The 21938-nt window shown below is 31.8% G+C and overlaps 1 protein-coding gene across 2 annotated transcripts; it reads left to right on the top strand.

Annotated features, from left to right (window-relative positions):
* Positions 1–14459: 14459 nt before the first annotated feature.
* Positions 14460–21519, top strand: LOC21400449 (agamous-like MADS-box protein AGL9 homolog). 2 transcript variants are annotated; one of them, XM_024161842.1, is made up of 8 exons: positions 14460–14680; positions 17133–17211; positions 18994–19061; positions 19151–19250; positions 19592–19633; positions 19727–19768; positions 20093–20244; positions 21163–21519. In XM_024161842.1, the coding sequence occupies exons 1-8, from the start codon at positions 14496–14498 to the stop codon at positions 21242–21244; spliced, it is 750 nt and encodes a 249-aa protein (XP_024017610.1). In that variant the 5' UTR covers positions 14460–14495; the 3' UTR covers positions 21245–21519. The 2 variants fall into 2 exon arrangements, with proteins under 2 accessions (XP_024017610.1, XP_010090648.1); XM_010092346.2 differs by having other exon boundaries at positions 14461–14680; positions 20108–20244.
* The last annotated feature ends 419 nt before the right edge of the window (positions 21520–21938 follow it).

Below are 21938 nucleotides of genomic sequence, written 5' to 3'. Positions count from 1 at the left end.
GTTTATGAAACTTATTATCTGGATGTGGATCGGAATCAAGAAAATTCGAAGTTAGAAATATTTAAAGAAAAAAAATGAAAATGAAAACGTTTTCATTTTCATTTTAGAATCATTTCTAAAAATGCATTTGGTAGTTTTATTTCGAGATTGTTTTCAGTTTAAAAAAAAAAAATTCTGAAATTGTGTTTGGTGGTTTAATTTTTAAAAACATGTAATAATATTTAAAATAATAATATATTAAATATGTTAAATAATAATATATTAAATAAACATTATATACATGAAAACTACAGAGGAAATGAGAAGAAGAGTGGGGGGGTGGCCGTCGGGGGAAAGAAAAATGAAAACGAAAATGATCCTTAATCGTTTTCAGTTTTTGTAACGTTTTCAATTTTTGTTTTTAGGAAATGCGGTGCCAAACGCATTTCTGAGAGCATTTTCATTTTTTTGTTCTTGAAAAATGTGAAAAACGCTTTTTGAAATAATTCCAAACAGGCACTAAATGATGGCGAAGAATAATCCTTTCAAATTGTTTGGTAAGAAGGGGGAGTTAAAAATGACGAAGGAATAGTAATTTATTTGATGTTACTTATTCATCATTTGCTAACGATTTTTTGGAGTCTTTTCTAGCTTCTACTGATGAATAATAGATGGATTAGATTTTGTGGCCGAGTGCAGAGGGTCTTTTGAGAATAGGGATTGTGCTCCCTTTTAATTCACCTCTTAGTTTTCTGTCCATTCTTTTAGAATTCTTCCCCTTAAATACAGAGAAACTTACATAAGGGCCATTTAGTTTGCTAATTTGAGTTTTTAATTCGAGTTGAGATGTGACTTTATGTGAGAGCTTTTTATTGTAGTAAAAAAAATAGATATGACTGTTTTTGAGAGCTTTTTACTGTAACAAAACTCGAATCGGTAAAATGAACGGGGTATCCTATCAAAATTAAACAACTCTAAGTTTATATCTTCTAGTCTCTCGCTATCTTGGTTGATTTTTTTTTTAAAAAAAAAAAATTGATGTTCTACTATAATACTCTCTGAAGATCAAAGTCTAAAAGATTCGGACATTCTTCCTGAGAATAAAAAATACCTTAACAAGAATATTTTATTTTTAATAAATTGAGTGTCATAAAAGTTAAGTTTATGCCATTAAATGGCGTAAATATAAAGATGACATATTGTGAGTGGTATTTTAGTATTTTTCCCATAAATTAAGACATAAAGGAGAAAATAAGCGTGTTTAAAAAATGAAACAAATATATACGCCCTTAACTAAAGGAACATTCCTTCTAGATTTTCCTTATTTCTCACCTCCCTTGGACCCCAACTAACTGCCGGATAGGTTCGCTTTATTCACCTCTTTACCTCTTTCCAATTAAACAGTTTATTAGTAAAATAGGTTTGAACAAATGAAAACGTTTGAAGAGAAGGAAACTTCAAAGAATTTGGATAACATTAAAGGTGCTTAAAATTCTCTTAACTAGATGAATTTGTTGCTTCCATGCAAATTAAGTGGTATATGGTAAATTAAGTGTATACCAATATGGATGGAATCAATATCAACACGGTTCACGAGGAATAAAGCCACTAAACAATGACGGTTTCTTTCGGTTGAAAGAGGCAAGAGATTAGTTCTTTGTAGTACCTAAAATCTTTTTTTGCTCTTCACCGAGTATGATATTTGAATCCTGTGCTTCATTGCCAAGAAGAAAATATCATTCAATATTTAGAAAATAGAAAACAAAAAAACAAAAAAACAAAAACATCTTAACTCTAAGGCTTGAAAATATTTATTGGGTCAACAGTCTTAAAGGACACGTTTAAACCGTAGCAAGTATGGACCCATAAAAAAGAAAACAACTTTAGTGAGAAATCTCAAATCTTTTGGCAATATATTTTCTGGTAAGATATCATAAAACCAAGAAAAAGAAAAAGAAGCACCAAATCTTTCAGGTTGCCTAATGAAAAATTATTCCTTCCAAGTTATAAAATCTTAGAAAACAGTATCAAATATCTGAGCATGTTAATAGATGGGAATATTCCTCATCCATACATATTAATCTAAAAGCTAAAAAAGATGTGCAAGCCAAAGCCCCTATCCATTCCAACCCCACATGAAAAACCAACAAAAAGAAAAAATAAGAATAATAATTACAAAGAATTACTTAGCCACATAAACTACACTTAATCCAAAATTCTATATATAAGAGAAGGCGGTTTCTCTTGTAATGGGCAAAAAAAAAAAAAACTTGTCATCTCTCTTGAGTTGAATATCTTAAAAAAATGGAGAAGACCCAGAAGAGAAGATCATCAGGAGGGTTCATGAGAAGTCTCTTCAAAGCAGCTGGGAAGCCCAACTCAATTGCAAGATTTGGAAGCAACAAAATCAAGCCAAGCCCAAGTGAAGAAAAAGGAGCTTCTTTTGGTGCTCAACCGATGGAGCACAAAACTACTACTACTACCTTTGTTAAGCCTAAAAATAATTATGGCTTGCCTGATTACTACTATTATTATGATGCTTCTAATTATGGTGGGAATTGCCATAGAGATACTAATAATAATAATAATAATAATTATCATTATAATATTGGTGGTGGTGGTGGTGGTGGTGGTGATGATGAGAATGTGGATGTCAAGGCTGCTTCATATATTTCCTACGTTCGAGAGCGTTTCAAGCTTGAAAAGAGTTGATTCGGATCAAAGAATCTTGCATTGAGGAAGAAAATGTAATGTTGGTATGTTTATTTATTTTTATTTATTTTATTTTTAATTAACCTCAACTAGTATGTGTATTTTCAAGAAAAAGGGTCTTTATTGTAGTTGAGATAAAATGCCAATCCTTTTCTTTTTTTAAACTTAAGGAGAGCGAGTTTGAATTCTAGACTCTTCAATGTAAATTTCAAACTAGTATGACTAGAGTGAGCTTGTAACTATAATAAATTATATATCTAAGGAGACGTTTGGTTCATAGATTAGAATCATTTTCAATTTACGTGTATTTTTTATAAGAGAAAATACTGTAACAAATCATGAATTATGATTCGAATCGAGGTACGAATTCCCCAACCAAATAACCCCTGAATACTGTCTTTTTCCCTCGTTTCTATTTTCTAAAAAGGTGCCGTACATAGTTTGGCGACAAGCCCGTTAATAAAGAACCCAAAAAGCTTTCTTAAAAAGAAAAAAAGAAAAAAACAAACCACAAAGCTTCTTCTTCTATTGCCATGCAGATGACCATTTCTCTCCTTTTTTTTTTTTTTCTTTTTTTCCTTTATTTCCTTTTCTACCCCATCATCGACTTATCGTTATTTGAGTCTCTGTACTCTGGGCGCAATGCCACATAAGGCGTAAGATAGAACTGAAGAGGATGTCTTTGAATGTGATTATGACCTTATTTTTTTCAAAACTCAATTTTTTTTATAGTATTTTTTCTCATAATAATTTAAATTTAATTTTTTTATTATAATATTTTCTTTCACAGAAAAAAATTTAAAATTATAATTTGAGTTATGAAAAGAACGCACCCTATATGAGCTTAAGGATTTGTCGAAGCGTACATAGAGTTAAAAAATGACAAAAACAATAAAATGACAAGAATAATAAAAGAGGACGACATTCGAAAACGACGAATACCCAAAACTGACATCTACCAATTAAACATAGCCTAACTTCTCAGAAACCTTTTTCTTATTTAAAGGCTTAAAGAATACCATTGAAACAACAACGATTATTAAAACACCAAAGCTAGGAAAACACCACAAAGAAAAGAACGACGAATGCCTAGAAGACAAAAAGCATAATGAGCTTAAATTTTAAAACAACAACAGCATTTAAAAATCACGACATCAAAAGGACAACAACGGAAAAGCAGAGCAACCTTAAACCGCAAATATTTGATGAACAACGATGACAACTACATCAAACTACAAGCACTACAGAGACGACAAAAAAAAAAAAAAACACAAGAAAGCTTTTAGAAACAAATAAAATTAATTAAGAATGAGAAAGGACAACAGCAATAAACACTTTAAACTAAAAACAACAGAGAAAAGCGACAACATATGAAAACAAAAACAACGTTGGAAACGACACAAAAGAAAAAAAAAAGACTGCGAATACCTGATGAACGACAACCATAAACAACAGTAAAATATAAAAACGACAACAAAAGTAAAACGACATGTAAGATGCTGCGGTTTTCTTTTGCTTTTGCATCTCTCTCTCTCTCTCTCTCTGCGGCCGGCAATCTAGCAGAGTCCCGAGACCATGATCGACAAATACCTGAAAAACAAACAACCACCACAGGACAGTAAAATATAAGCCAACAAGAAACTCTGAGAAAGACATCCGTCATAAAAACGACATTAGTTGTGGCGAAAACAACAGTAAACACCTAAAAATGAGAGTAACATGAAAAAACAACCGTAAAAAGACGGCAATATATACCAATAACAACGAAATAAAATTCTAATAGTAAAAGAGAATAATTATAGGACAAAAATAAAATAAAATAAAATAATTGAGTCCATATAGTGGTACGTATATAGGACTGCTTGGATCACAATAATATAAATGTATATATAATATATGGAGTGTTCTCTATCTAGTATATTGCAGTTGGAGTAAGGTAATAATTAGGTCCATTTAAGGCAGAAAAATGCTTTTGGCGGGACATATATCTGAAACAAGAAATGTGCTTTCTAGTTACATTGTTACGAGTTAAAATTTGTTCCTTACTTGACGTGCATAAAAGCCCTATGACATGCTCATATGGCTTCCATGTGACTGGCTTCTGGCACTCTGCATCTCTCTCCAATTTTATGCCTGACTAAGTTACTTCCAAATCAATGTGGGCTTTTTTTTTTTTGGATAATCAAAATTATTAATGTGGCCCACTTGATCATAGGATCATATATTTGTTTTCTGTAGCCTTGTGTAGCCGGAAGGATTTTTTTTTTTTTATTTTTTTTTTTGTTTTGGGGAAAAAATGACTGCCTAATTATCAAAGAAGCCTTATGTGTTGTTTGTTTTATTTTATTTTCTTGTAACAATAACTATGCAAGTCTCGTACATACATAATTTTGAGACCAATGAGTACATGTTGAGGAATTTTAATCCAGAATCTACTCTATTAGCCTCGTGCCATGTTAGATTAATACCAATCGTAAAGTACTTTAATTTGTATTTTCATTCTAACAGTAAAAGCATGCTAATCTGTATGTGGAAGTAGAAGAAAGTTGCCCACAAAATCTTATCCAAATATGCTTTTCTCTCTTCTCGTAGTTTCCTTCTTTTTTGAGAAATAGATAGTACGCAAACATACAATGTGAGCCACCGCAAAGGCTACAAATGACGACATTCCTCCAATGCCTAGGAAATTAAAAACAAGCTAGCTTTTACTCGAAAGAAAAAGTGAGAGTCAACGATTCTAGATCTTAACGACAAGACAATTTTCGACGCTAAAATCTATCTCCAACGTAATTTTTGAAATATTATTATTACGACAAAAGATCCATATTGAAAATAATTGCCTTTTTGGCAACGACGTCCTTAAGCAATATTGACGTTGCAGCGATGAGTTTAGGATTTTTTGCGACAAAAACCTCGTAGCTAAGAAACTATTTTTCTTGGAAAAATTTGTTAGAATGATTATCCAACAAAGTGAAAATAGTAAAATGACCTTTTTTATTTTTTGTGAAAAAACGACCATTCGGTCATTTTTTTTTATAAAAAGTGGTCGTTCCGTAGTCATTTTGTAAATAAAAATTTTTAAAAAGTTATTTTACTAATAAAATTTTCCTATTGAGTCATTTTTACAAAGGCCTCCTTTTTTTTCTTACAGTGTTACCATATAAAACATGGTGAGCTAGCTAGCTCATAAAAGAGGAAGAGTCCAGTATTAGATATATAAGAAAAAATTGTTGTCTGCCTAACCCAGAAGCTAATCCATCGGCATTAATATAAACTCACTCATATATACAAGCAATGACATATATATATATATATATATCCCAAGCGTACCTATTTTATTTTATTTTATTTTTCCTGAATTTTGGATATATAATCAGCTAAAAAAGCATCTTTTCCACCATACAAATATGCATATATAAATGTATAATAACAATGTGAATAATGTTACTATGCGAGAATGGTAGTGCTTGATATTGTTTTGCCCAAAAACATACCATCAATAGTTGGCATCCAAAATTTGGTATGTGTACAGTACAATTACTTCTTTTACATATACATTATTATTTTTCCCGCTAAACTTCTCTTATTTATGCATGGCCTTTTATGAAATATTGATGCAGACAGACCAATAATACTCCAATGGTCTATTCTCTATGAGCCAAATTTGTTCAACTTTGAAAAAGATCCATAAAATTAATAATTGTTTTAATTAAATCTCTCCAAGTTGTCAATATGCCCACCTGTATTTCAGTGGGTAACAGGTAAAGATCAATCTACAGCATATTGCATAGAGTACAAGCTTTTGTTAATTATATGACCCCTATATATCTCTAATTTGTAATGTCTCTAATTTGCAGTGCAAATAATTCCACAATAAGCACTAATTATTTAATTATTTAGGGTCAATATGTACCATTATATTTTTTGACGAACACATCAAATAATTTAAGGAAAATAGTAGAAAATAGGCCAATATAAAAACCTTAAGAAAGTATATAGGTCAATTTTTAGTTATAGAAATTAATAGGCCATAACTTGTCAAGTTATGGTTTATAACCAGATAAGTTATGGACAAACTTGTCAAGTTATGGTTCATAGCCAGACAAGTTATGCACAAAAAATGTGAATAACTTGTCAAGTTATGGTTCATAACCAGATAAGTTATGGACGAAAACAATAATTTGGCCTATTTATTAACTTATGTAAACTATTGGCATATTAATTTTAATTCATCTCAAGTCTTGGCCTATTTTCCTCTTTCTCTCAATATTTAATTAAGTTGTGACATGCTAAAGTGGTGTGGTGCAATATTTGTTAAAAACACAAGGGAGAAAAGGGCAAGGAGACAAAAGTGATCAAAAATATTTCATGAGTGATCTAATTAGCACGATAATAGAAGTGCATCTAATGGGGAATATTTTCCATTAGCTGTTTGCTTATTTCTTTCGTTCTTTTTTTTTCTTTTCCAAATTTTGGTGGTTGAGTGTGCTATCTGAAGTAGAGAAGCATTTTATTCAGTGAAGAAAGTAAACTAAAGTATTTCCATTATCACATATAAAAGCTTTTAAAGTCTTTTAACCACAAACTGCAAAACAATATATATGTGTTTATATATATATATATATATATATATATATATATTGATCTATATGTCCAAAACATAGCAGGCGCAGATAAAACTTAGTGTTGAAATTTTGTGGGTAATTTCATATGATGAGGTACTCTCTCATTGCCATTTTCAATTAGGAAAATTACTGTTTCATCCTCTACGAAAGTATTTGTCTCTCTTGTTTAGTTGCTTACAATGATCTCCAATCTATTGTGTGGAGACAGCTATTATCATTATCTTTTGGGATGACGACAACATATTGGTTAGTTAATAGATAAGTATAAATGAACTTATTTATTAATAATACGCCTCTTACCATAAAGCTCATCCTAATCAGAAATAATCATACTCTGTTAAGAGACGTTTCTTAATTTTTGTGTACTTATTTTGACCTAATTATGATCCTGATTCTCTAACACACGTCTACAGAATTTAATTGAAAAACAGTATTTATCACATGGGACAATACATTTACATTACATAATATAACGAAACTCACTTCTTTGTTACTTAAGATCATGTAACAGTTCTCTTTTACCACCACATATGTGGCTGTAATTATGATATTATTGGCTAATGTCAATACTCAATTCAATCAAGTAAATTACAAACTGCAATATAAATATATATATATATATATATATATATATTATTAACCCTCATTAATAATACAATCATCCCACATCGTATCATATGTAAACTAATTAAAGACCTGTCTACCATACATAAATGATGTCTCACTACTAGTTGGTTTTTTTTTTTTTTTTTTTTTGAGAAAAGTCACTAGTAGTGGCACTCGTTCATTTCGTGAATTCGAATTGAGATATGACATGTTTTAAGAGCTTTTCATTATAACAGAAAAAGTTAGATTTGATATTTATTGAAAGTTTTTTACTGTATAAATCTAGAACTAAAAACTGTGAAATAAACTAGATATAATATTATTTCCAAATTTAAGGTTTGATCATCGTTCACTTCATCAACTCCACTATACATGACATGATGATCAGAATCAAGCAGAGGCCAACAAGGCTGAAAGAGATGGTGACGTGGTCCCACTAAACGTGAAAATTGTATTTACTGTAGGCCTACGCGTATGGAGGTGATCTTTAGCCTTTAGGTACTAGGGAGGGCCCCACTGGACGTGACTTCCTTAAACAGAATTTCCTAAACTGGAAGTGGGTCCACGTGCCATTAACGCTTGACATCGACCGTGTCTTTCCTAAAACGGAAAACTATTGGACATTGTGATCACTCAGCAACCAGTGGGGCCCACTTGTGGTTTGATGATCATCTCTAGCCGTCGGATTGGATTTAATTTCTGATCGAACCTGCCTAGCTGATCAGCGGTCCCCTCCACCGGCCACCGCATCATAAATTAATGTTATCTTTTGTGACTTTTTCTTCTTCTTGGTCTCTTTTTACAGTCCTATTTTTTAACAGGAAAAAAAAAAGAAAAAAGAAAAAAGAAAAAAAACATGAACAAACTACAAAGTGAGTAGTCACATATACATAATACATATATACTTGATTCATATATATATATATATATACATATACAAACACACTACTCTTTTATCTCTTTTGTTTGACTGAGATTTTGCATGATGTTTAGATTCTTTAGAATAATAATAATAATAATAATAAAGCTGTCATCTTCTCTAAGATTCAATGTCTTTCCAGAAATTCCCTTGTTATTTTGCAACAAAGAAGCTCATATAATAATATAGATAAAAATTAATTAACTGTACGTAATTCAGCTTCACCAATTTATTTATTTATTTTTTTGGCTGAAAAACATCAGGTAGAACATATCAAAGAAGTATTAATATTTTTTAATTGAATATTAATTCGGTTGTGATTAATGATTTACAGGAAGTGTAGAAAAAGCCATGATACCAATGGAGAATGACCCACTGTGATTGATGATGGGAGAGGTGGAAAACAAAGGTACCAGAGTAGTGGACCTAGTGGGATCGGCAGTCGCCATCAAATGGCTAGGCTTGAGGTACATGTAGAGATACACACAATATATATATATATATATATATATATCATGTGCTGCTAATTCATAGATAGCCAACTTTTGTGCTTCAGCAGATCAGCACCGCAACCTATAATCCATTTTGTAGCTAGGGAGAACAAAATGTAGAGTGTACATGGTTTTATTTTTGCGTATATATAATTGAAATACCGTGTACCGAGTTAAAGTTGTAGCTAGGTTGGTATAATATAGGCCCGTTTAGTTTGCTGATTTGAGTTTTTAATTTGAGTTAATATGTAATTTTATGTAAGAGTCTTTTTATTGTAACAAAAAAGTTAAATGTGACTGTTTCTGAGAGCTTTTACTGTAATAAAACTCGAATCGATGATATATAGATGCTTATAAACTGAGAGTTGTAACACACATATATATGTATATAAATGTTGAAAGCAAAATAATACCTCCCTCTCTGGCGATATTACTGGATTATAACACTGGTTATAAGGGACAAAAAAGAAGATTGAAATTACAGTAATGGTTTCTATCTCTAGTCAGGGAAAGCAATAGGAACTCACATGTATATCCATTTTCCAAATCATCCATAGGTAGATTAAGCCCCCCCACTAGCTAAATGTCGTTTTCCACAAAGCAAACAGACAAAAATTAAAAGAGAAAAACCTTTGACCTTCATGATATATACAGAGATCGAATATATATATATATATATATATTTTCTTGTTAGCCTTTTGCATTATTCTCTTCAGATATATGGTACCTTAATTGATGATTGGCCAGTTCCAAAAGGTCCACACATATGCCAGTTTCTGCTGTAACATTTAATGTGGACCACACTTTAACATATATTGTAAGTAACTTAGCTTTCAGAGGAGAAGCCCATGTGCCCCTTGATTTTTGTCTGAACACAAGCGTATTGGTCCCCACACACTCCATATGATCATCACCAATGGAATATTACATAAGTTTGTAACCTTTTTGCATTACACTACATATACGACAACGTTTTTACGTGAGGAAAGACCGTTGATGAAGAGATATATAAAACATATATTAGGTGAATTAAGGACTTATATATTGCCAACTATGTATATTTGGTTTCGGTCGTCTCACACGATCGAGCAAAGATAATTGGTAAAGAGATCTGGCAAAAAAAGGAACATAAATCCTACCTTGTACGTATGTATACGGTATAGATGCTGGACCTGCTTTTTATATCATCGTACTTCCGTCTTGATGATTACACGCTTTGATGTACATGTGTTAGGGTACTCGAGCCTCATTTTTCCTCTATAAGTCAGGCAAAAAGTAGTACAATACTTACATTTATATAAACATGTATCATATAATTTTCCAGCTTATAATATATATGCTTAAGTTATTTATGAGAATAAAAGTTTAACCGTAAGGGTAGATTAGAAATTAGATGAGCTAATTTGAAGTGGCTATCTACATTTTCAACTAAAAACTTGCACTCACATGAAGTTTCGTTTTTTTTTTTTTTTTTTTTTTTTTTTTTTTTTTTTTTTTGGCTCTGACGAAATTTCCTATTTAATTTTAAGATGTCTAACTTAACCTATCATGTCCCATTATTTATTATAAACTCAAGTCTCAAACAGAAAAGCATGTAGAAGTCATTAAGACTAACTATATGGGATATCAAAATTGGATAGGGAATCTGAATCCCACTTTACATATGATAACCTGAGATATTTTCCAAAACCTCAAGTGACTAATAACTCAAATAAGTATATACTTAAAGAGGTCATTTGAGGCTAATTGTTGGGTGCACGTGTCCACTAGAATTCAAATCTGGGAGTCGGTGGGTTTCATTTCTTAAATAAAATGGGAGTTATAAGTCTCTACCGTGTAAAAAAAAAATTAAGTAGGTAATTAAAGACCCGTTTAGTTCGTTGATTCGAGTTGAGATGTGATTTTATGTGAGAGTTTTTTACTGTAATAAAAAAGTTAGATGTGATTATTTATGAGAGTTTTTTACTGTAGCAAAACTCTAATTGGTAAAATGAACGGAGCTTAAGAAAACACATGAGAAAGATTTTACTTGATCAATGCAGATCATGATCAGTCGAACTCGTGATCATTTTCACTAACATAGTTCGTCTTTATTTGAGTTTAATATTTTTGTATTTTGGTTATAGTGTAACGAGTCATCCATGCAAATACCTCCCCTTTTGCTTTAATCTTTAAAACCAAGTGGCACAAAAAAGATGAAGCATAAGTCTCTGTATAGTATACTTTCGTGCACATTCCAAGCAAATTGTCAACCTTAGTTTTGAGTCACAACATTGTATATATATATATATATAATATTAATATTATTGCTGTCTTTGGTATCGATTCTAAGAGTACTACTATAGAAACAAACACTTTTCCCATTTTCTTAAGAATGTGATCACATGCATTTCCAGCCAAAAAAAAAAAAAAGAACATTCTGTGTTTTTGTCAAATTACGACTGGTCAGAGTGAGCTATATATATTATCTCACCGATCATTTCCCTTTTCTGTGACTAAACTTGAGAATTGTAAACCAATTTTCATTTTTTTGCAAAAGAAATATTTCTTTATTTGCCATGTCCATAATAAACACTTTAGTACATAACTTATATGGCATATATATATATATATATGGAGAATATTAGAGCTATACGATCATTTTAGTACAGCCATTCCATGCAGAAGAAGACCAAGTAGAATTACCATGTTATTAGAGAGATGATATTGCTTTAATTCATGTTTGTCTAGGCAATTCTGGAAAATAAAAAAAAAAAAGGTTTTATTTTGTTTGTGAACTGAGATGGTGATTAATTTCTCTGCTCCTAATAGCAGTAAATAACTCCTTTTGTAACATACTAATTGGCCTTAATTAATCGTAGCCAGCTCTAAAAATTAACAAATTATATTAATTTAGTCAGAAAGTTTAAGATATTTAATGTCGGAACTTCTATTCATGTTAGTATAATAGAAATTAGTTATAAGAACAGTAATATAATCAAGCTTAGGTTCACACACATCTTATAGCAATAAATAAATAAATAAATAAAAGACTCATGTTCGTCGTGTACTCAACCGGCCAAATGCAGCAAGACTTCTTTTTAAAGCACTTTTGTTCCGAAGAAATCATAATAAAAGATATTTGAGTTTATAAGTAAAGAGTTGAAAGTACAATTTGATCAATAATTATCAGGTCAAGTGGGTGGCTGGTTTACAACACCATATTGCACAAAATTGAACCCGTTTATTTTGTGAACCGATATTGTGGTACGAATTATGATCATAAAAAAAATGATGGTACAAATTATTGTCATGTGCTTCATTTTAGTTGAATTTATAACAATAATGTATTTTGCTTACATATCTAACCAACTACATTCAATACAACAAATTCAAATTCTTTGCTAGTTCTTTTTTCTCTCTATCTCTATCTCTATCTCTATTTTTTTTCCCCCACGCTGAAGTGATTAGGTTTTTTTTTTTTTTTTTCAAACTTTGGGATGGATAATTTTAACCTTACATCTTAAACCTTAATATGTAGTCAAGTGTGAATTTATCGTTAGGCTATACACATTGCAAAGTGGATAAAATTTGAGTCATACATCCACCTTACCATCTTCTCTGTGGTTCCATCATCGATGGACCAAATGTGGTGGTAATTGGACTACCGAGTGGGGTGATCCTAGCGATAATAGATTATCGTGGTGAATTTATTGCCAAAAAAATTTGATTGTTGGGTCACAAGATTTGGAATTATAGAGTTATTCATAAGTAAACCCCTGAGGTGACCTTAATATACAGATCACAATTGCTACACCATCTGAGAGTTATAGAGTTACTAGCATTTTTTAAGGAAAAGAAAAAAACAGATATTCTATGTGTTTCTGACGAATAAATTTTACTGATGAACCACGGAAAGGGTAGGGGTGGTAAGTCGTGTCACGTGTCGTGTTCGTGTCGTATTTTGATCATTTCTTTTTAAATTTACAGTCAACCCAAACACGACCCGTGACTCAAAATTTTTTAAAAACCGCAACACGAACACGACCACTTTACGAGTTGACATGACATGACTTGAAAATGACCTGTGACATGAAATTGACCCGTGAAGCCGAAATTGACACGAAAATTGTATACTTTTATTTAGTTTTTTACATATTAAAAATAACTTAAAATTCATAACACACTAAATTACAATAACACCCATAGAAATTAAGCAAATAATAGTATAAGATTTTGAATATAACTACCTTGATATCACAAGTTCATAATAAAATTTAAACTATGCAATGAAAAATATATGTATTTTTTAGTTTTTTACGTGTTTCGTGTCGTGTTCGGGTTAAGCGGGTTCAATCTGAAATTAACCTGTGTTTTTTGTGTTAATATCAGGTCGACCTAATTTTGACCCGAACTTTTTTTTTCTCAACCATAACCTATAAAATTCGTGTCGTTTTCGAGTCGTATCGTAACCCATATTGTCGGACCTACGAAGAGGTGAAAATGGGTCAACAGACAGGTAATAATTACCTGAAAGGGCATTTCTGTAAAAGCATTTAAATACGAGATCGAGGCTCACAAGGTTTGGGTCACACAATTTGCCCGAGCCGGAGATTTGTCAGGTGGGTCATCAGGGGTTCCTGACTTAGTCTGTCGACACGTGGCATATCACTGATGGGAATAATATCTCCCCACTTTTGTGGATTCTCCTAAATATCCTCCGTTTCCATCGGTGTAGCTATAATCCCCTGCTCTTCACGTGCGATATTCCCTTGATCTCATCCACCCGTTTTCCCAATCATGATCAAACAAAAACAAATTCTACACGCAATTGCGTAAAGAAGAGGACGTTAAAAAAGCTCAGTGGTAGTTTTTTTTTGCTCTTACGACTGTGAATAGATCTTTTGTCTTAACTCTTAAACCGCGTCTTAAACCAAGCAAATCTAGAGGGAGAAAGTAATATTAGGGCAAAGAAAAAGAGGGATTTCCCATTTTTCTCAAGAAAAAGCTTATTTGATTTTGAGAGTGATATAAATATCGGTGTACATATAGCCAGGTTTAGTAAGGGAAAAAAAAAACCGAAAGAGAAAAAACTTGGTAGCTGAGTTTGTTTTGTTTTGGTTTCCTTGGAGAGAGATTTTTGTGTGTTTCTAGAGAGAGAAAGGTAGAGAGAGAGAGAGAGAGATGGGGAGAGGAAGAGTTGAGCTGAAGAGGATTGAGAACAAGATCAACAGGCAAGTGACCTTCGCAAAGCGAAGAAATGGACTTTTGAAGAAAGCTTACGAGCTTTCCGTTCTTTGCGATGCCGAAGTTGCTCTCATCGTCTTCTCCAATAGAGGAAAACTGTACGAGTTTTGCAGTAGCTCAAGGTATATAATATATACACACACGCACACACACACACACAATATATATATATATATATATAACATATTCACTAACAAAAGAAAAAGTACCAAATTTGATATATACATAAAACACCAAAAGGATATCGAAAGAGAGAGAGGAGAAAAAGATTCTCGTTTTTTGAGTTTTTTTGCAAATTTTCCGATCCGTGATCGAATTTGCTGTTTTCATCACTCTCGGCATGAGAATTGTTGAGGAAAAAGTTTTCGTTTTTTTTTCTTTTCTTTATTTCCGTTTTTGTGAATGTCTCGGCGTTTTTAGCAGGCTTTCAGTGTCTGTGTTGTTTGGCTTCGCTGTTAGATCTGAAACTGGAAACGCCATAAAAGAGAAAGAAGATAGATTAATCACTGTTGTGTTGGCTCTTTCAATTCTCTGTGTGTTTATAGCGTTTTTCCTTAACCCAAAGTTCTTGTCTTTTTCCTTTTCTCTTTCCCCTCTTTTTGCACTCCATTAATGGCTTGATTATCGATCCAAGAGATCCGAACTGGTCATAATCATTTCCAGAATTTGAAGGCTGGTCGATCTTAATGGTAAATTCCATTTAATTTTCTTTCATTTTCTTCCATAAATCAAGCGAGGTTTCTGTTAAAACCTAATTTCATTTGCAATTCTTCTTCATTTCTTTCTTTCTTGCTTATAGATTTGCTCGAAAAGCTCTTCGCTAGGGTTTACTTTACCTAGTTCTGGCTAATTCGTATGCCTCTGGTAATCTACTTCGTCTTCTCTTGCACGTGCTAATTTTTAATTATTTTTTCCATTTTATTTACTTATTTTTTTCACTTACGTAAGTCTCCTTCTCGACCTCAGATTTCTCTGTTCCTTCACTGCAAAATTGATCAATTTTTCATGGGGATTTTCATGTGTAGTTAAGTTTAAAGCTTTGATTTTTTTTTTGGCCGTCCTTTCCATGCTTTCTAATCGATATGATCTCTCGAGGTTTTTCTTCCGTTCGACGGTGGTCTCAGAGGTTGCTTATGGCTATAAGATTCCCATGAAATCTTTCTGTGCTTCAGATTGGTCCTTCACTTTCAGGGTTTTCATGTCTTTCCATCCATCGATTCAATCTCTCTCTCTCTCTCTCTCTCAGAACGCAGACGAGGATATTTATTCAATCACACAAGGTGACAGGAGACATTCGACAATCTTTCTGATTTCTAGGGTTTACTTTCTTCATAGTGGCTTCGTTTTTTTTTATTCCTCTTTTTCAGCTAATTAAATTATCTAAGCTAATTATTTTTTTAAGTGATTTAACAAATGTCAGTATGAGGTATGTATGTGTGAGGTCTATTACAGAATTAGAATCTACCTCACTTTGAGTCGATTCTTCATGGCTAAATGTTATAGAGCCACTTCCGGGAGGAGTCTTCCCTGTTATTGAATTAAGGATGCGTTTCTAATGTCTAGTCTTGTGATTGACACTCATTTTTATGGCTTTAGTGCAGTCATGTATTCTAATCTTTTGATAGTTTTTTTAATGAAATTGTCATATTTATCTTTTAAAAAAAAGTGAAATCGTTGAATACGCCTTATTAAGGACGGAAACCCATATTACAATATAATATAATTTTATTGATGAATTTTTTTAGGAATTTTTTCGTTAGATCTTCATTTCATGTTTTCATTGTTCATTTTATTTTACGGACAGATTAAGTAAATATGTATATTAATTAAAATGTGTGTTCTATAGAGAAGTACTACAAGGGCACTACGAAAATATTATAAAAGCAAACTTTTTTTAACAATATTATAAAAGCAAACTTAGACCCTGGTTGTAAACAATGAAGCACAAAATTAATCGGATTCTGAGGTTTGATGCAAAAAGATCCATGTAATTAATTAGAGTAAATAAGAGGATGCTAGAACTTGAAGAGTCAACAAAATAACATATTTGAGGGCGTAAATAAATTTTTCAATCTGAATTCTTCTACAAAATTATTCAATCTTTAAAACATAATCAGTGTGTGAATACAAAAAAATTAATTAAAGAAATTATTAAACCTGTGAGCAAACATGAATGAAGCTAAAGAAGAAAAGTTCATAATCATCTCTTTTGGTGCATTTTTGTTTTTCGTTTTTTGTGGCCATCTAGCACTATATGATATAAAATACTTTTCTATGTCTTCTTAGACCCTATACAATTTAATTAGTACATGACTTAAATTCCTGAAAAACGATAACTTTCAGTTTAACGAGTTAACTCTGTTATTTTTATAGTTATTACTCACTTTCCTCTTTCAAGTTATAAGCCAAGAATTCTTGTTATTTAATATTGTAAGAATAGCCACTTCAAGTTTTCAAGAGTCCAAAATAAAACAGATTATATTGATTGATGAATGTATAGTGCTGAATAATATGATCTCGGAGATTCACGAATTAGTATATATCTTACATGCTCAATTTTATGTTGAGACACAGCATGTTGAAAACTCTTGAGAGGTATCAGAAGAGCAATTATGGAGCCCCGGAGCCTAACGTTTCTGCAAGAGAAGCGTTGGTAATGATTGTGATTAACTAATTTCATTATAAACAATGCATTGATCTTTTCATATATATCTTTCGTGTTTTGTTCATGGTTGCCTATATCTTGTAACATAGTCAGTGCATAAATTGATAGAGTGATAGACCAGCTTTCAGTCTTTTTTTTTTTTTTTTTTTTTTTTTTTTTTTTTGGGGGGGGGGGGGGGGAATATCAAATTTTTAAAATAAAATGCAGTACAGAAAAATAATTAACTAAATGTGATTAGTCACGTTAGTGAGACGGTTGAAGATAATGATGATGTCAAATCTTGAATCACACAGAAAATTAAAACAGACAAAGAACGATTAATCTAGCACTAAAGTTATTATGCAAATAAATTAACACGAGATTTCACGTAGTTTGACATCAAATCCTATGTACACAGTAGACAACCTCATGATATTTTTTGACATATCGGGAAAAGTGATTACACAAGCTCAATAGCAAAAATCTCTTACTCTAATGCTATTGGCCATAATTTCAGTAATTCACATGCCCTTACTCACCTGTATTTTTTTCATTATGGCTGATTTCGACTTTTCAGTTTATACTTATTTTTATTTTCACACTTATCTCTATATTACTTGAAGTGACCTGCATCGAAATCTAAATGTGATCGAACGGGCTAAATTAAAGCCTACAAGCGTTTTTGCTTGTGTAAAGACTTGAACTTGAGTCATTTTTCAAAGATAATTATATATAGTAAAAGACTCCAGCCCAAAATTATATTATACTATTAAAATCCAAGTATATGTGTCATTGAAAAGTGAGTTTTGTGAAACTTCCTGTCTTGTCAAATAATTATATTTTAGGTCTAGGGAAGAGAAGTCATTTAAAGTATATACGTGTTGAGAGGGTAAACCTATTTCACTTTCTTTTTGCAGAAGATAATAATTGTATTTCTGGTCATGATTGGAGGGCAGTGCAAAACAAACACAATTAGTGATAAAGCATATTAATATATCACAAATATCGTTTAGCCAAAAAGACTAATTGAAGAGAGGGAAATAAGAAGCAGAATCCGTTTTTTTTCCTTAGAACTAACTAATGGTTTATCTCTTTGTTTATAGGTCTATTTAAGATACATAAGCATTTATGGAAGTTCCAATATTTACACGTTTGCACTAGATCATTAGTTGACATATTAGCTTTATTGAGATAATGGAGAATGCATGGTAGGTTTCTACAATAGAAGTGTAACTACTTTTGCGTGAATAAAAAAGAATCGCATGCATAATAGTGATAGATAAGATGGCGTATAGATAATGCAAGGTTGCATTTCTGTGCATTCTTTTCTGGATCACCGAGTTGCTTATCTTAATAATCCAAGTATTCCTAGATGTTTAGCTTCAGGTAATTAAAAGATTCTGGCAAATAACTTGAGGGCTAGCAATACTTTGAGGAGAAGTACTGTGCATATATAATACTTTCCAAGTTCTAACAAACACGATAACCTAAAGCTATTATGAGGAGGTAGCTATTCTATCACACTAATAGATTAGGCTTCGTTCATTTCATTTATTTAAATTAAGAATTTGAATTAAAAAATGAATTTATGTGTGTGAAAATACAATAACAGAAAAAATTAAATTTGAATTTTTATGAGAAAAAATATGGTAGTAAAAAGTTTGAGTCGTGATTCGAATGGTAAATCATGTAGGAGCTTTAGATCCACCATTTGCCTTAGATGTCACATTGGTGTTATTATTTCATTTTTGCTTGCCCTAATTAAACGTTCTTTACTGCTGTAAAACATAGGAACTGAGTAGCCAGCAGGAATATTTGAAGCTTAAGGCGCGTTATGAAACCCTGCTGAGGAATCATAGGTTATTATTACTATCATGTCCTGATCATTTTGCTAGACAATGACTGAAAAGACCTTTATGAATCATGCATTCGCCCTTTGTTATCCTAGAAATCTTATGGGAGAAGAACTAGGAGCTTTAAGCAGCAAAGAGCTCGAATCACTTGAAAGGCAGCTAGATATATCATTGAAGCAGATCAGATCAACAAGGGTATTTGACCTCACCGCCAGACCATTTTAATTCTCTTTCTGATTTGTTTTATTAATTAAATGGTGTTAAGAATCTATGTGAATATATTTCCTCTCGCTTCAAGGAAATGAATGCTAAATATCTGGATTCCTTTTAATCTGGGTGACATGACTCCTTATGTGGCAATTGATAAATCGATAAGAAAAATGCAGATGTATTAGGTATAACATCAATTTTCTTTATGTTTTAAATGCTAACAAATGTAAAGATGTCTTGTCCTTTAACTATGTGTATGTTAAAAGTGTAACGTGATTTCATGATATATAGTAATGAACTACCAAATTTATTTTTGTTTACTGCAGACCCAGACCATGCTAGATCAGCTTACCGATCTTCAGCGTAAAGTATGAAATTAATGCATGCTCATCCTTGTCTTTATCTCCATCTCTCTCGTCAACCAATTACGTATTCTAAATTTATTTGTTCAACGTATGCAGGAACACATGCTTAACGAAACTAATAGGACCCTGAAACAAAGGGTGAGCAACAAACTTTTTTTTTCTTTTTTTGAAATTAGTGAGCAACAAATATTTCAACTGTTTCAAATTACTAAATGTTAGGAATGGGGATATGGGTGTTATACTGTTATTAGTTTAAATTTTCTTTGTTTTAATAGCATTGTTGTTTTATAGTAGAATAAAATTTACGTTGAGGGTGAACAGGAGTGAGGTTTACGACATAGTTAATTAATTAATTAGTTTGTTTTATTTTTCTTTCTTTTTGTCTTTCTCCTTCTATATAGCTGTAGCAAAAAAAGAAAATTATACACACTCCATAAGAAACAGTATGGACATGACTTTTAGACTGATACTTTGCAGCTGGTGGAAGGATACCAACTCAGCTCACTCCAACTGAATCCGGCTGCTGACGACGTGGGATATTGCCGGCAACCTGTTCAAGCTCAGGGTGATATCTTCTATCACCCCTTAGAGTGTGAACCCACCTTACAAATTGGGTATGTACCACATATTTTACATATATACCTATATGATCAGAAAACTAAAATAAAGTACGTTTTTCCAAGTTTATATGTATGCATACTAAGAACAATAGCAATGGACATCTTATTTCTCATATTAATGCTATATTTTAGTATATAAGTAATTTTTTTTGGTCCAATGGTATGATAATTTAGTCTATATTTTAGAACATCCTATATCTTTTGTGTCAAATTTGACACCAAAAATAATACATCATATAGCATCTACTTGCTCAAATTTCAAATTTGCCACTAGAATAATTTTTTATTCAATAGTTAATTAGATAGTTGGTAGTTGATGTTTTGTTTTGAGAAACAAATTGGAATAAAAGCTGAAATAGCATTGTGTTTATCATTGACTATCTGGAGCATGACGTGAAACCAATGTGCTAAATTTAGCATACTAAACAAAGAATTTACATGCCTTTTCCTAGAGGAGAAGGTCTAAGATGCTTGTTATGTATATAGCTTCCAGGCATTCCAGGGAAAAGGTCAAGGCTTAAATTTTACCCTTTAGTGTAGATGCTAGGAATAACTACAGTTTTCCCTTGTCAAGATACATTAAGGCTATTTGGTCTTTGAAATTCTAGTGCCTTTTCTTTTTTTGTAATATGGATCTAGGAAGTCATCAATATTGAAACCGAAAGGAAAAGTTAGTTTCATGTGGTATCAGTTTTTACTTCTCGCAGTATGATAATCTACAAAAGAGTAGAAGAAGAGTCCTTCAAGTCGTTTCTAACTGTTTATATAGAATACAATTTAATTTGACAACTAAAAGAAGTTAGGGACAAAAAGGAAATGTTCCAAATTTATTATGAGTATTTATCAATTTCACTTCATTTTTATTGTGCTGAAGCAAAAGCAGTGGTCTTAGTTACTTGTTAAATATTGCAGATATCAGGCGGATAGTACAATATCAGTGGTCACAGCAGGCCCAAGCGTGAATAACTACATGCCAGCAGGATGGTTGCCATGAAAATATATATAATGGCCGTAATTAACTTCATCGAATACGGTACGCTTTGCTTCGATAAGAATCGGTGAATTTCCTATTTTAGTTGTTTGGCCGATGGACCATCTCTATTAATTTGTCGATTTATGTTGTAACCCCGCACCTTAAGGGCACTTGTGTGTGCGTGTGCTCAAGTACTGTGCTTCTTTGTTTCAACAGTTGCCTCAAATTTAATAATTGCTGTCTGTGTGTACTAGACTGTGTAATTAATCTTCTCTACGTTTTTTGCATTTCCCAAAGTTTTTATATAGAATACATATATATACTTATTTTAAATGTATGGTTAAAGTTGTTGTTGTTCTCCCTCAATTTAAATAATTTTATAGTTAAAAAAAAAATTGTGGGACTAAAAAAGAAAATTCAGATGTTTTATTCTCCACTCACGGATTCAATAGTAGCACGTGTTGTGTAAAATTTATGAAGATGTTGGTTTTTCCAATTCTTTATTAAGCATGCTTCTCCACGACATTTGTTGTGTGAGAAAATGTATGAAAATCGACCATCAACAACATTCTTCCGATACCAGTATAGAAAATCATTTCATTGGGTAAGCAACATGGTCTAAGGTCTCAAAAAAATAAAAATAAAAATAACTATTTTAATATTAATGATAATATGTGGTAATAAGTTATGTTGAATTCCTGTTCATCATATATAA

This window comes from Morus notabilis, unplaced genomic scaffold, assembly GCF_000414095.1.
Source record: "Morus notabilis unplaced genomic scaffold, ASM41409v2 Scaffold689, whole genome shotgun sequence".
Lineage (NCBI taxonomy): Eukaryota > Viridiplantae > Streptophyta > Magnoliopsida > Rosales > Moraceae > Morus > Morus notabilis.
This window is presented reverse-complemented; position numbering and strand designations above follow the sequence as displayed.